We start from the raw sequence: 17,182 nt of genomic DNA on the forward strand, positions 1-17,182 counted from the left end.
ACTTCTTCTTTTGAGATCTGTGTGCGGTTGGCGTCCAAGCATTGCATTACCGCCCCCACTGGTCAACGCAACTCTGCTCTCTGAGGAGACACTGTGTAGTACAGGGGTGCCCCAAGGAACAGTCAGTTTCTCCTTTTTGTTTACTTTGTATACAGATGACTGTGTCAGCTCACATCCTACTCAGTTTGTAATTAAGTTTTCAGACGACACCGTGATCCTTAGTCTGCTCACGAGCGATTCTAACATCCTCAGACATACATCTGGAGTGGACAGGTTCATAGAACGGTGTGATCAACATCATTTAAAAATAAATGTAAACACAACAGAGGAGGTCATAATAGACCCCAGGTCCATAGGTGACCACACTACGATCAGTATTCACAACCATAACATCAAACAGGTCTCCTCCTATAAATATCTAGGAGTGCAGATCGATCAGGAACTGAGCTGGCACACGCATGTTACAAGCATCTGTGCAAAGATCATCAACATCAACGTCTACACTTCCTTTGAAGACTCAGGCTTTTTGGAGTCAGTAGTATTATGTTGATTTTTTATAGAGCTAGTATACTGTAGAACCCATTGAGATATGGTATTTCCAGGTGGTTTGGCAATGGTAAATGGCCTGCATTTATATATCGCTTTTATCCAAAGCGCTTTACAATCAGTAGGTACATTCACCCATTCACACACCGATGGTGGCAAGCTACCACGCAGGGTGCTGGCACACCATCAGGAGCAATTTGGGGTTCAGTAACTTCGACATGCAGACTGGAGGAGGCGGGATTCGAACCACCGACCTCTTTTATCCAAAGCGATTAGTGGACGACCCGCTCTACCTCCTGAGCTACAGCCGCCCCGGCAACCTGACTATTAAGTATAAATCTCAAATTGCTAGGCTGGCAAACATGGCTGGGAAGATCATGGGTATGTCCACCCCCCCCTATCACCCCCCAAGCCATTTTTGAGCAAGCAACGATACGACAAGCTCGGAATATCTTATCTGACGCCTTGCATGTACTGAACCCAGAGTATGAACTACTGCAATCTGGCAGTAGGTATAGAATTCCGCGATGTAGATATAATAGATATAAACACTCATTTGTTCCTCAGTCAATCAAAATGATAAATGAAATTAACTAGAAGTGACTAGATGCACCTTATCACGGGGGTATGTGCAATGGTGTATGTGTAATGTTCTTGGTGTTTTTAGTTAAGGACTGTTAAGTGTATCTATGTATGTAGCTGTGGCCCTGTCTCCAAGACAAATTTCTCCCAAGGGAGACAAATAAAGAAAACCTTGAACCTTGAATGTATGAATGTATGAAGAAGAAGAAGAAAAAAACCTTCACATCACATATGCGACACTGTGTGGACCTCACCTGCAATTACTGGTCATAGCCATTGGTGTTGTCAGAGACAACAAAAGGGAAATCTTCCAGATTATCACTTTAAAGAGGCCTCCCATAATTGTTGAAAACAATGAGTTGAGAGGTAGAGTCGAACACGATAGAAAACAGTTACATGGTAACTGCTGTTATCTCAGTGGAGACACTGCCTCTGCAGACTTTAAGGCCGCTTTGAGACACGGTAGTCCATCAATACTATCAGTGGTTTCACGCCTCCACCATAGACTGTATAGATAGGCCTCCACAGGTGATTTATAGACGAGGCGTGGGGCGTGGCCAGGAATGTCTTAAAGAAATATCCATGCATCCTGACGTAGGAACGTCTTATCCCATAATTGTTGAAAACAATGAGTGTCTCCACTCAGATAACCATGTACGGCCGAAATCCGTCGCCCCCCATTTTATTTTATTTTTTAATTTAGGGGTTCGGATATATATATATATATATATATATATATATATTTTATGACTTGTCTCTCTCAGACAGCCTCTTTGACATGTTTCTCAAAGTGAAAACCAAGTTGTGAGGTGACGTAAGGGCCCCCACAAGACCGGCCCCCTCTCTCAAAACATCCTAATCGAAAATGGAATTATTTCTCTCTGCCTATTTTACAGTTATGAAATCATTTAGGTTACTACAATAATTAGGTGTACTTTTGATTTTTGCATTTGATTCCATTTTTATTACAAAATTCCATAATTTGTTTCCATTTTGCGGAAATCATATGGCTCTATTACCATGTTTGATATTTGGAATCATCCCCTCTCAAAATGTCTTTTTTTACTCTGGAATCAAGCTAGACAAGTTAATAATACATTTCAAAATCCAAAAATGCTAGTTTTCAAATGTATCTACAAAATACAAGCGTCCAAAGTTTGAGCAACATATTTACCAACAGTTCCCTCTCAAAGGCGCAGTGGTCAGCTGCAGCTAGCTGTCTGAAGGTGTCCTCGATGAGGTGCAGCTGTCTGAGCTTCAGCTGCAAGACCGGGGCAGGGGGGGAGTCAGGGGGATGGACCATCGACTCAGTGGGCCACATCAAAGCTAAGTCATGAAGAAAATGGTGCTTTTTCTGTAAATTACAAACAATGGCACTTATTAATCAAGGAAACACAGAGGGCAAATTATAACAGCAGCTGCATTATGCAATGAAATCAACAGTATGCATGTAATAAAATGTTAATGGAAAATATATCATCTATCAAGCATCTATCTATAACATTCCTATTTCAACTTCAACTTCAACTTTGCAGCAGATTCTAATCCATTTCAGCATTTTTCATGACCTTCAAATACCTTAATACCAACAAAGAGCTACTATAAATAAACTAACAGTAAATAACTAAATAAAAAGCAATATCAAATTTTTACTTTAAATTAAACTGTGTTCATTTTTGCCAAAATATTCTCATTTTTGATATGCTGTATTCATTCAAGTTCATGTTCATCAAGATATATTTTGGAAGCTGGTAAATAACTGGTATATCATAGCTGCACAGTAAGCTTTATACTGTATGTACTATAAGTAAGTTGACTTTTCAGTAAAAAAAAAAAATTAATGTATTTTTAATCTATACCTTTGCTATGTATGCATGGATGTTCAAGACTGCCATCTTGCAACACAGATTTAACAGAAACGGGTAGCGGCAGAAGATGGTAGGCATCTGTTCTGTATCCTTTAAGAAAACATTGATTCATAATTTATAACAATATACATAATTTATCACTGAGCAGCAACATGGCTCACTAGAGATTCACTTCTTATTCCTATGTCTAAGACAGTTCTATATTTTTTTAGAGAGAATTCCTGTTTATAAATATTGATGACAGTCAGAAATAGGTATTTTTGAATTCTTAAGGTGAGTGGAATTTAATTGAAAAAAAAAATCTAACCTCCAATTTTGAGCATGTACGCCACAGATGGACATCCTCTAGTGGCTGCACATTACCAGTGATCTCATCCACATAAAAGGTATTCAGCGGTACTTGCTTTCCAATTTTGTTTGCCTGTGAAAAAAACACAGATTAACTTGCATAAAATATAGTAAAATCAAGCTGAAATGAAAAATGACTTATTTTAGATCACATCCCTGGTCATAGAGTGCACCTATTTAACAATGCACGCCTAAAAATTCACAAAAATTACATTTCTTTGGATTTTTCTATAAAATTCAGGAGGGGGGTCTAAGATCAGCTGAGTTCTTTCTTCACCAGCTAGAACAAAGCTCTGCCACACCCAGTGCACCAAGCACAGTGTGCCTACTGGAACTCATCGAATTGGTCTTGACCAACAACATTTCATGTTCAGCAATGATTTTTTCCTGCAGGTCTCCGGGGTCAGCATGGACTCTAATGTCCCCTAGTTTTGCCTCACTTTATGTTGGACTAATGGAGTGGGAGATCATACTAAACCCTGAGAAGAACTCTTTTCTACAATTCATCTCAACTTACAAAAGGTACGTTGATGATGTTTTCTTCATATGGACCTCGACAGAGGAGAAACTGAGAGAGTTTCACCATTTCATGAATACTCAGAATGCACATCTCAAATTCACAATGACACATGACCACTCTAAAATGAACTTTCTGGACATTTTGATCATCAATGACAATGGACACCTTAGACACTGACAGAAACTCACTTTTACATGGTCAGTCATTTCACCCTACACCCCTCAAGAAAAGTCTCCCTGTTTCCCAGTTCAACAGAATACGCCGTATCTGCAGCTCTGACACAGACTACCACAAACACAAAACGGACATGGAGAACAGATTTCTCAAAAAAGAATGGGTAACCCAAGCCTCCAACCGCTTCGATCTCCTCACACAGACTGAGTGTCTCAATAGCACCAGACCCAGAACCACAGACAACAGGATTACCTGTGTTATCCAATACTCACCACTGGCGTTTTCAAACGATCCCCCAACCTCAGAAACATGTTAGTAAGAGTGGATTGTCCACCCAACCCCCACCCACCCCAGCCACCTTCCTGCCACCTGTAGAACCAGGAAACTACAAATGTGGTAATTGCCAACAGTGTAACTTCACCCATCAATTCTATCACCCACACACGGGCAAAGCTTTGACCATCAAAGGCATCATCTCTTGTAAAACCAACAACATGATATACATGCTCAAATGTCCCTGCGGCCTCGCCTACATAGACAAACCCTCCAGGCCTCTGAAACAGAGAATCTCTGAACATCGTAGCACTATCAGAAATTACCACATCAAGAGCCCGGTGGCGAAACACTTTAATCTAATGAAATCAACTGGGATTGAACACGTTAAACTCCCATGTAGGGGGGGGGGACATCAACACTCTCCTTTTGAAACATGAACTTTTCTGGATTTACACTCTTGACACCCTGTCTCCCAGGGGCCTCAATGAGGACATGGACATCCGCCCCTTTCTGTAACTAGGTGCTACACCACTATTTCTTTGTGTGTGTATCATTATCTGAGTTGTCTGTTGTGGTCTCTCTCTCTCTCTCTCATGGCAGGCCAGTCAGTCTGTACCTGTGCTTTATGGCTGCTTACATTGCACCGTGTATAGGACACATAGAGGCGCCTCTCTAGTCTCCTGCCATGCTTGATGACGGCCTACAAGCCCGAATGTGGTATTGGGGTGACACTACAGAGTTTCTTCCTCCTATAATTCTATGTATATATATATAGACATGCTTTTTGTGTGTATTTCCTCTGCAAGGACACTTATCCTGTATTATCCATTTTGAAAGTCATTACTAAAAATAGCATCAATGTGCATGAATGAGCGTCTTTGCCAGTTTGATTATTGATTATTGATTGCATTGCTTGTTGCTCCAATTGCTACATTGAGCAGCTATCTTATGGCTCATTTCCACCACATTTTACTGCCCTGCACAGCTCGTCACCAGTCGGCTCTACTCGTTTCGGCCCGATGGATGTTCTGCTTCGACCGCCGTTCATCTGCCCCTGCCCACAGCTGGTCGTCATAGCGACCGCATATCTGTCCTTCGCTTATAGCCGAAGTAGGCTATAACATAACGTTACAATTAAATCCATCCACAGAACTTTTAAACTGTTTATGAAATACTGGTGCCTCTAAATGACCTACAGTGTACATGGGCAAATGTGACAATCGGCCAGGAGAATGGATATCACTTTGTAGTTAGTCAAACTCACAGGCATGCGCTGCGCGCGGACGGGAGAGGCGCAACAGAGTGAAGCCTGTACCCCGCGGCCTCTCACCAGGCAAGACCGCGGCTTCACCAAAGACCCGCTGCGGCCTAGCGGAGCGCTGCACAGGAGCTTCCTGAGCAGCGGACTTTTTTCACTCTGAAAACAATTGAAACCACCGCCACGACTTTATTTCACCAGAGGCGAAGGCAACAACACAAAAGACTGATGGAAATAACACAACAGAAGAGAAGGTAAGCACCACTAAACTGGTATGCAGCATTGCATTGACAGTCAGTAGGATAGACAGAGTAAACACGATTCTGCCTGACCAATCAGTCGTCAACAATGTTTTCCCGTCACCGTATGGTACCGGGTTGACAGAATAGAACCCCAACGAGGCAGGTACGAAAAGTAGCACGACTCGACTCCAATACAACCCGGGCTGTAACAGTTTTTACAGGTGGAATGAGACAATTTATCGAGTCGAGCGGAGCGGGATCGCGCTACTACCTGCGATGGAAATGGGCCATTAGTTTATCTGTGCACACTTCCCTGTTTCAGGGACTGTGTGTTTTGTGGAGACAGTGTCCTTCTCTGCTCCCTCCACTTGATTTGACAACATTGATGTTGCACTCACTTCACATGCACTATTGATTTCACTTGTACTGTAATGTTATATGTATTTTTCTACTCTTCTTTGTATACTCCATTGTCACATGACTGTGTACTCATGTGACTGAGTCATGTGACTTGACCATGAGGGTATTTAAGATGGCGTCTCACTCTGTCCTTTTGTCTGATGAAGAGCAGTCTGCTCGAAACGTAACCAGAACGGTGCAATAAATATTTTTCACTGGAGCCTTTGCAGTCTGCGAGCTGTTTTATTTATTCACTGTTCCAGCCTCTCTCCAGCTCTGCACCTGCCGGATTCGACCTGGATGTGCGTGTTTTTAACTTTTCTATCAAAATTCAACCATGTTTTCTTCATGTAAAACATAAATCTACAATGTGCTTACATCAGCTGGTACTGTACTACTAATTTCAACCAATAATGTAACATGACAGCTGTTAATCAATCTTCATAACTAGGAGAAAATTCCAAGCAGGAATGCTTGCAACATGGCTGCCTATATGGGCAAACTTTGCTATCCCATGAATGCAAAGGACATGTAATTGGCTCGTTAACTACCATTCCAGGAATATCGCTATTTACCGCGGCTCGTGGCCCACTTCAAGACCAGCAGCCAGCACTCTCGCGGGGGCAACCGCTAACCAGTTCTCTGCTCTGGGGCTCGGCGCAGTGAACAGTGCACAGCGCTGTATTTACATTATACTGTGTTTGTAAACATAGTTATTGAAACGTGACCGGTAGGTTTCAGATTTGTCCGGGAAAATACATTATGTATCGGACTGGCACTGCAGGGCACTCGTCTCACATTCAGTCAGTCCCTCGTCCCAGACACGCCCACCTTTCAACGGTCAAATCAAACTCCTCCAAACGATATGTCCCACCTCTCTGTTTCACTCAGAAATACGTCACGATAAGGGTGCAAATGGCGTTTCAGCTCGACTTTAAATTTCATTCACTAATTTACATTTACAATTTAATTAAAATTAATTTGGACATATTTTCAAATATCATCTAGTCATAAAATGTTTGACCAATGATGGACAAAATGTTGTGGGCCAAATTCTGCGTTTATGGCCGGCAAAGGACGAGTACCAGAATAAGTAATATGATTTCTTAATTGATCCCAGACTGAAAGTGTGTCGATCCATCAATGTATCTATCTATCTATCTATCTATCTATCTATCTATCTATCTATCTATCTATCTATCTATCTATCTATCTATCTATCTATCTATCTATCTATCTGACCTTGTAGAGCATCTTGAGGATGTCCATCAGCATTCTGACCGCAGGAGAGCGAGTTTGCACAGCAGGGTTTCTGAGCATGAAGGCCAGCGCCTTTTTGAACACCATGATGTGCTTGATCATGATGGAGGGCGCCAGGGAAGACCACCAGCCTCCTGCAGAAACAACACACACACACACACACACACACACACACACACACACACACACACACACACACACACACACACACACATGAACATTATTTAGCACATCATGTTCCAGGTAAGCTTTTAATTCAAGTAAAAAAGAAAGGGGAGGATCCAAATCTCAGCATTATATTGGTGATTTTTGCATGGCCACACTCCATATTCATTTTCCCTGAGGTACTGTGGTATTGTAAACAGCACTAAGCCTAACCTCTTACATACCTATTCCTCACTAAACCTCTGAAGTGAAAACTTTAAGAGTAGTTTACGTAATGTTGCCAGGCTCTTCTCATTCATCTGCAGAATACTGATTGCCAAGGGCAACACTGTCTTCATGACACGCTCGTCCTCTTGAAGAAGGGAGCACGACAGCAGAATCATGTAGATCTCTGGTGATTTCAGGACAGGTCCTGATTCAAAAAGATGTTCCACTAGCACTACCAATGCCATGTTTGCCTATATGAAAAAAAAAACAATGAGATAAGACAACATTTAAAACACATGCATTCATTGCCTTGTAATTATGGAAATGAGTGTTTCTTACAGGTCGCCACATGACAGGAGGATTAGTTTGTTTAACTTTTAATCATTGACTCAATACATGACATATGTGCATAATGTGAAAATGTAAAGGCTGTTCGTAACTGATTGCTTGATCCACGGTATTTTCAGCAACTGGTCCAAAAATCGGACAGCAGCCTCAAGGTCCACAGTTAAGGCACCTGGGTCTGGTGGAAGCCCGCTGATAAGACAAAGACCCAAGGCACAGCATGAGAGAGAGAGAAAATACTAAGAATACCACATCGTGGTTGTATGCCTCCGCCAACAAGTCAAGTTGCAGTCTACATCCATGTCTGACTCATACAAGCACAAATACAGTGCCTTGAAGCCCACGGTGCATGGTGTGGACATTCACCCTTATGGCACTTTAGGCAATGTTTGGGGGTACCTCAACCACACGGCTAATCATTTTCAGCATGGAAGATGGTCCTACCCCTACCCTATGCCTAAACCACCCACATCCCCCCAGCCAGTCCCGCTACCCACCTCTGGAACCCCGACTTCCTATGATCGTCCTAACCCTAGCTACGGCCCCTTTTCTCTAGCCACGCCCCCTTCATTGACCGCAACGCCCCCTCCCACCACCCACTCCTCCTACTCACCCCTCAAATCCCGACTATCTACGACCTTCCTATCCCTGGCTTTGGCCTTTTTTACCTAGCCCCGCCCCCTTCCTTAATGGAACAGACGGACGTGAGGTCCTCCCTAGGACAAACAGCCCTCTCTGTACATTCATTCATTCAAACCTTTATTTAACTAGAAAATAAAACCTATTGAGACCAAGGTCTCTTTTTCAAGGGTGATCTGGCAGGACACATTTCACGTCAGACCAAAATAGATGTACACAAGTACAAAACACAGTATAAATACAAGACTATAGACTACCATCCACTCGAATTGGAGAGTATTAATTACAAATTAACTATCTACAAATACAAGCACAAATAAAACCGTACAATCAAACATGCCGCAGTGTTTGTTTTTCTCCCTTCTACCATCTTCCACTCCTGATGCGCATGCAGTGCATCATGAGTGCATCAGATGCACTGGCGCTTCCTATTTGCTCTTGTGTTTAGTCCGGTTTGCTTTCACACAACAAACGAACCGCGCCAGGGTTCACTTGGAAGCCAACCAAGACCTACGCTTTCAAGCGGACCAGAGTTCGCTTGTTTGTTCCGCCACAGAGTTCGTTTGCACTTTCACACCACCCCAAACAAAGTGGACTATCCGAGGAAAGGAACTCTGGCGCGTTTAAAGCAGACCAAACAGCTTATATGAGAAAGAGACCTAAGACAGAGAGAGACAGGACATACCTGGCTTTTGTGAAGCTAGCAACAATGGTTGAACTTGTCAGAAACAGCCACAATATCTCTCTGTTGGAGAAAGTATAGTTTATACATTGTAAAGCACCACAAATATTACAGCAATATACAACTGATGTTTTACTAGTGCAACTAGATAAGAAAAATGTACCGTAAATTCCGGACTATAAGCCGCACCGGTGTATAAGCCGCACCTGCAAAGTTGACAATTTTTTTCTTATATAAGCCGCACCGGACTATAAGCCGCGGGTGTTTTAATGGTATTTTTTTTTTTTTTTTTTTGTGTTTTAATGTTTAATTACCATATGTAAGGGTTCATGCACAGAGGGGATTGTCGGGAAAGAGATGGCTGTTTGAGGAAGCTCCCATTTATTAACATTTCAACAAAACAACATAACACAACACCACCTGTGTTGTTTTTTACAGTGCACACAGTGTCATACAGTGTCATACAGTGTGGTGAAAAGAGGGCAAGAGAGGAAATTAAAACTTATTATAGTTATATAGGATTTATAGTTAGAAAGAGTGCTAAAAAAGAGAGATTTTTTTTTTTTTTTTGGAAAAAATCCATAGATAAGCCGCACCGTTATATAAGCCGCAGGGGCCAAAAAAGGCCAAAAAACGGGAAAAAAGGTGCGGCTTATAGTCCGGAATTTACGGTAATTATAAAAGTGAACCTGTGGTCATCTTTATTGCCTTCCATTTCCAGGTAATTCTGCAGATCGGTCTCATCTAGCCTCCCAATTACATGTAGCTGCTCTCTCCAGGCTTCCTGCAGGTTCAGTTCAATTGAAGACTTTTTAAGACCATTATGAATTCAATTTAAGACCTATTTCACATCCATACTGGCAAAAACAAAATATGGGGGATATGAAGGAAAATCAGGCTGTGATGCTCCTGATGTGAAACTATATTGGGTGATGATGGCTGCTGGCTTTTTACAGCAGCTTTATGTTGTTCTTCTTCTGAACAGAGTACACAGTTTGCATTAGTGGTTATTGCTTCCATGTTGGTTTCCTTTTGTAGTTTTGTTGGTCATGGTCATCAAGATTCTCTGGAAGACTTGTTGGCTTGGTTCGAGCTTTAAAACTCTTATATTTGGATTTATCGAAATGTCTATGGAGAAAATGGACGTGGAACTTACTTCCGGGGCAAATTACGTCACGTGGCTGTTGAGCTCTATTGTGTGGCAGTGTGTTTATGTGGAGAGACGCTGCCCCCTGTCTGTATTTCCATGTTTTCACATTGTTTTGCTCTGTTCTGTGTTGTGTGGTCGAACAAGGTTAACAGTAAATGGGGAGAGCGAGCAGCGCAAAACCGTTGAAACGCATTAAACGGATTAAACGTTTTTCTGATAGTTTCACAGCGGTTATTTTATAAAAGCACAAATAATTGTATTTTCAATTTTACTTAGAACAATACATGAACAAAACTAGAACGACCGCAACGCGGACTTATGCCTCCGCCATTAGTTCATTCTTGAGTCCAAATCGTTTGAGGCAAATTGGAAAAAATTCCATCAAGGCGCTCCTGTGATGTTGTGTTACGCGTTACAGAGCTTGGAAATTGGGTGTGTGAGGTCACAGTGACCTTGAACTTTGACCACCAAAATTTAATCAGTTCATCCTTGAGTCCAAGTGGACGCTTGAGGCAAATTCGAAGAAATTCCATCAAGATATTCCTGAGATATCGCGTTAACAAGCTCGAAAATGGCATTCGAGAGGTCACAGTGACCTTGACCTTTGATAACCAAAATGGAATCAGTTCATCCTTGCGTCCAAGTCGATGTTTGAGCCAAATCAGAAGAAATTCAATCAAGCCGTTCTTGAGATATTGCGTTAACCAACTTGGGAATGGCGTTCGTGAGGTCACAGTGACCTTGAACTTTGACCACGAAAATCTAATCAGTTCATCCTTGAGTCCAAGTCGATGTTTGAGGCAAATTTGATGAAACTCCGTCAAGGCATTTGTGAGATGTTGTGCTAACAAGCTTGAAAATGGCGTTCGAGAGGTCACAGTGACCTTGGCCTTTGACCTTTGACCACCAAAATCTAATCAGTTCATCCTTGAGTCCAAGTCGATGTTTGAGGCAAATTTGATGAAACTCCGTCAAGGCATTCCTGAGATATCGCGTTAACAAGCTTGAAAATGTCGTTTGAGAGGTCACAGTGACCTTGACCTTTGACCACCAAAATCGAATCAGATCATCCTTGAGTCTAAGTCGATGTTTGAGGCAAATTTGATGAAATTACGTCAAGGCATTCCTGAGATATCGCGTTAACAAGCTTGAAAATGGTGTTTGAGAGGTCACAGTGACCTTGACCTTTGACCTTTGACCACCAAAATCTAATCAGATCATCCTTGAGTCTAAGTCGATGTTTGAGGCAAATTTGATGAAATTCCGTCAAGGCGTTCCTCAGATATCGCGTTAACAAACATCGTACGGATGTACGGACGTACGGATGGAGGGACAACCCGGATCCATAATACCTCCGGCCTGGCTATCGCCGGCGGAGGCATAACAAACGAACAGGCTCAGACACAGGAAAGGAAAAGAAAGAAGAGCATACATATAATATCAACACTCAATATTAAAACGTGGTGCTAGCAGCCGCATAGGGTGCTTATGTGCTTGTTGTAAGAGATGTTGTGCATGGGGTCCCACGCAAGGGGTCCATGAGGAACCAGCCGGGCAAGTCACCCGCCGCCCCTAACCTCATCGAGGTAGGCTAGAAACGGGTCCCAGATAGTTAAGACATTTTGTAAGTGAGTTGGTTCTCAGGGAACTGAGTCTGTCCATCTTTATAACAGAGATCATGTCCGTCAACCACAATTGAAAAGAAGGTGAAGAGGGGGACTTCCATTCCTTCAGAATGGGTTTTTAGGCAATGGTTGTCCTCAGTGTCAGAGACTGTTGCACAGCTGTAGGGAAGTCCAGAGAGGTCTCCGACCAGCCGAAGATGGCGAGTTCTGCCTCCGGATGAAGGTTTATATTGTAGGCCTTAAGAGTACCAGTCAAATATTTTGGCTGAGCGATGTTATTGGCTGGGCACTACACGTGGCTGGCTGGGCACTACACGCCCCCACATAGGGCTCTGAACAAGTTTCCGCCCAGAAACATCCCAAGCAGAGCAAAACAATGTTAAAACATGAAAATACAGGCAGGGGGCAGTGTCTCTCCACATAAACACACTGTCACACAATTGTATAGGTCAGAAGTGATGATTGAGAGGGGAACCTTTTGTATGAGTGTATATTAGAGATGCGCGGGCTGCAGTTATATCCGCGCTGACCGCGGATATCCCGCCCCGCGGGCAGGGAGGATCATAAAAATAAAGATTCTGATTAATAGCGGATGGGTTACGGGCGGGTGAAATCATGTATCATTAATGAGGAACATTAATATTAATTAGAACACGGCTCTCTCGAATACTCGATTCTGATTGGTCAATCAACAATATTCACCGGTCATTATTTCTCGACAACCGACCGCTGCTCTGCCACACCTGGATTAATGAGTTGATAAGAGCTTTTTGTGAGCAAACACTACTAATTAGGCCAACCAGTTGCAGCTGTGGTGTCTTGTGTGCCAATTACGAATGAAACCGCTTTGCCGTTGAAAACGCTATTAAAAAATCTATTTGAATAATTATTTTTGTCAGATTATTGAATGATTTAGTTGTAGGCCGTGTTCTAAGCGGGATAATGTATATTGAGGCGGTGATTACTGGGAAATAATGACCTTCAGGTGAATCATTAAGCCCTCCGCTACGCGTCGGGCTCAATATCACCTGTCGGTCATTATTTCCCCCGTAATCACCGGCTCAATATACATTATCCCTTACTTACGTTATCTAGTATATGAATGTATTTTAAGCTTAATTTTTCGTCAGGCACATGTTAGCCGCCTATTGTTAGGTGGCAGGGACCCCCAAGGACCCAAGGCAGTAGTCAACAAATAGCCACGCAATGGCATGCCTTCTTTCCTAACTCCTTACACAGTATGGTCAATGATGTCACCAGAAAACAGGAGTCTCCACTGAAGACACGTGGAAGAGAAGACGCAACACGCTAGTATTATTTTCCCATACAGCTCAATCCAGTCTTGATCTAAACTTAAAGCTATAGCGTTAGCCTAGTATGCTACATGGGCAAGTGCTGGACTGGATTATAATACAGCATGTACGTTTATTTGGAGTGGACTGCAGCGATCGCACCGACAGGAGCAGAAACAGTAAATTAATCTACCCAAATCGCTCATAGCGTTGTGAAATGTCGGGTGCACAGCGGGCGCGGATCTATAAATAGTACAAAATAATTTGCGGGATTTATGGCGGGCGGATGGCTCATGCATTCACATGGATTAGGGTGGCATAACAGCTCATCCGTGCATCTCTAGTGTATATAGTGTTTTTTGGTGAAATAGTTGCATAGTATACTTTTAAGGATTTGATTTTAGCATTTTTAAGGACCTGCAGTGGGGAGAAAACACTAGGCTACTTAACATACAGCCATCTTGATTCATATGGCAAAATGGTCTTTTAAATGGAATAAGTTTAATACACTACCTTTATAGGCGAAGTGTAGCTGAAGCTTGTATCCCACCCAGCTGCTATTTTCATGTCTGCTTGGTCAAACAAATTAAAACAAATTCAGACATGTCATTTGAATCTGCTACTATTACACAAACATATCATAAACCAAGGTGTGACAGACTTTCTCTTACCATATCACGTAAAAGCATTGAAAAGGGATTCCTCAAATCAAGATTCCCAAACAAATCATTTGACTGAACATTCTAGATGCAGATGTGTCTGTTCAGCTTTTCTAAGTCTCAGAGGCCAGGACATATCTGCAGCATGACAATATTTACTTTGACACACATTTTGCCTTTACTGTAACAATTAGAAAATTGCAATAGGCCATATTGCGATTTCGATAAAATTTTGATTACAGTAATTGTTCAGCCCTAAATAAAACATTCATTGAGTTGATGAGTCATTAACTCATCAACTCTATTTATCAACTTTATTAACAGTCCACACTTGTTAATCAACTTTCCATAGCAACCCATCGAATGCGTTTCCGTGCATAATTATAGATTTTAGCCCTCGTTCACACCATACGCCGAAGCCAAGCTCAACCACACTGAAGCCACGTAGTTTCATTTCGGCATCCTTGTTAACTCATTGGAAAACGGATGCTCCCAGTGCCAGCCCTTTCAGAGCGTTTTCAGTGATTTCTCGAGGCCCACAGAATATTGTGTGATATTACTATGTAAACACCGAACACGCCCAAAGACCGATGAGACTCTATTGTATCATCAGCAAAAAAAGTTTATTGATATCATTTTCCGTTCTTTAGTTATCAGCAGTAGAAGATAGGTTGTTTTCACCAAAAACAGACGTTTCAAACTAGAAGCTGAGATAATCAGCCTTTTGTGAAATGAAGCATTTCAAGCACATCACTGACTCTGAAGCTAATATTTTCTGATGTAGTGACACCTCAAAAATAATTTCCTTCAATAAAACAGCGAAAACAAAGGAATTTTGTTTGGCAAAATAATATTTTTTAGCTGCAACCAGCAGCGCTGGCCCCTGCGTGCGCAGACCCTACACCTTCTTGCTGGTCTTGATTTACTGCTGGTGGGCATCAGATATTCTAGCTTGTGTTTGGCAATCTGTCCATCGAGCCTGCTGTCACAACACCAACACTGTTGTATGCTGCCCTGCGTGCCCCACCCCCCTCAACTGCACACCCCTCCTCCGTGGGAGTGTCTCTGGTGGCTCTCTGCTACGTTTGCTCTGCACTGAAAAGTGCGCTACGCCCAGCTTTTTCACAGCGTTCCGCCGTTTTTGTCGCCGGCTCCCAGCGCTTCCAGCTGAGAATAATGTAACTTTTCAGAAAGACGCTGGTGTCGGCAACTAATCATGTGGAGGGGCTATCGCAGCGGAGACGGAGGGGCTCAATTGTGGCAGCAGCTTGGCTGCTGTTCACAGGCACAGCTAACGTTATGCTTCATGCATATCGATGCATACCGATGCGGTTTCCGTTTCCCCATGACTTCTTCTCTGTTTTTTCCTCACCTTTCTCTAATCTGGAGAGCACTGTCGCCACCTAATGGGTCCGTAAAATAGCTTCTACACATTCGACATCCCCCATACTTTCACAGGAGATGCATCAGGCTTTGATCCACCTCCCACCGTCAAAAAACGCAATTGACGACTTTAGTCGTCATTGGCACTCTACGTTACTATTTGAATTGATGACGATAGTCGTCATTGGCACTCAATGAGTTAACAGGCGAGACCATTCACACAAGCCGCACACGTGCCACGTGCTGAAGCTTCAGCCCTGCTTGTTAAAGGATGGCTTTACCGGTAATCAAACCCACTTTGTATCATCAATAATCTGGGTAATATAAGCACATGGGCAGTGATTACCTTCTCTCTCTGTTTTCCTCACAGAGATCTCCAATTTCCGCCGTTGTGACGTGTTTTACGTCACAACGTGTCACAACGCAGCTACGGAAGTTCTGCTGGAGAGGCAGAATCTGTTCCGAGGGCGGCTCTTATTGATTATTTTTTAAGTATGCACACATTCAGGAGGGATCGCATGAAGAGCCTTAACAAGCCTTAATGACTTGCAGCTGGTGGGGGCGGAGTTTCTGCAGGCAGCAGCAGGAGCATTTTCCTTCGTGAGGTAAACAGAGAGAGAAGGTAAAACACTGCCCATGTGCTTATATTACCGAGATTATAAGTGGGTTGATTACCGGTAAAGCCATCCTTTAAGCGCCTGGTGTGAACAAAGGGTTAGAAAACGTGAACAAAATCGAAGGTGTTTTCACACCATCCGCCTCATTATACAACACTGGCCCATACATACCTTTTGGTATGGCTGCTGCACTGTCAGGAAGGTGTACCAGAGTGGGAGTCAGACTGCCCTCTGAAGCTCCAGTCCCAAGTTGACCTTTGACCCCATTGCCAAAAGCCCACAGTTGGCCTGAGGAGCCCAATACCAGGGTGTGACGGCTGGAAGAGCAAAACCAACAGTGAAGAAGAAAATGGATGAGATGTCAACAGTATCACAGTTAGTTTTGGTACATCATAAGTATTGTGGTAAGATTTCTCTGAATGGAATAAGCGCTTATACAGATTATTGTAAACATGCTGTAATAATTACTTTCTGTCAGCTATAAAATGACAAAAACTGGAAGCTCTTGAATCATAATGGAATTCCAGTGTGCACATTCCTAGTCATCACCTGCCACATGCAATCTGTGAGGCAAGTCCCTCCAGGCCCTGGAGCAGCCTGGGTCCCAGTTCATTAGCAGTGGAGCCATGGCCCAGCTGCCCTTGGCTTCCCTCTCCAAAGGTGAATACCCTGCCGTCCTACAAATCACAGCAGTACATAACACGAGGAGCTAAGAAGCAGTAACATACCCACTGGAAAGACTGGAAACCTTTTTTTAACATTCTATAAATCAAAACATAACGTCATCTTGCAGCCAAGGTTGGGAAGCAGTGTGAAAGGAGTGAATGCCTTTTGTTACGATCAGTAGGCAGTAATTCCCTTAACTCATTGATAATGAAAATATGATACAGTAATATTTACCTATGTACATGTATTTCTGGCCGTTTGTTTGTTGATTGATGCTGA

At 42.7% G+C, this 17,182-nt stretch overlaps 2 protein-coding genes across 2 annotated transcripts in view; both read right to left on the bottom strand.

Annotated features, from left to right (window-relative positions):
- LOC310795686 (putative E3 ubiquitin-protein ligase HERC6) overlaps window positions 1-17,182 on the bottom strand; it is a gene marked incomplete at both ends in the record, with an annotated part of 143,213 nt that overhangs the window by 107,093 nt on the left and 18,938 nt on the right. The gene's annotated exons all lie outside the window — the stretch shown is intronic.
- LOC310795478 (putative E3 ubiquitin-protein ligase HERC3) overlaps window positions 1-17,182 on the bottom strand; it is a gene marked incomplete at both ends in the record, with an annotated part of 53,570 nt that overhangs the window by 26,401 nt on the left and 9,987 nt on the right. Inside the window, 5 exons of the mRNA XM_083657530.1 lie at window positions 2,303-2,482; window positions 7,456-7,607; window positions 7,910-8,050; window positions 16,409-16,554; window positions 16,787-16,914. Of these exons, the coding sequence (XP_083513656.1) occupies window positions 2,303-2,482; window positions 7,456-7,607; window positions 7,910-8,050; window positions 16,409-16,554; window positions 16,787-16,914 (747 nt within the window). The remainder of the gene's footprint in view (window positions 1-2,302; window positions 2,483-7,455; window positions 7,608-7,909; window positions 8,051-16,408; window positions 16,555-16,786; window positions 16,915-17,182) is intronic.

The sequence above is a fragment of the Poromitra crassiceps genome, assembly GCF_964638095.1.
Source record: "Poromitra crassiceps genome assembly, chromosome: 21".
NCBI lineage: Eukaryota > Metazoa > Chordata > Actinopteri > Beryciformes > Melamphaidae > Poromitra > Poromitra crassiceps.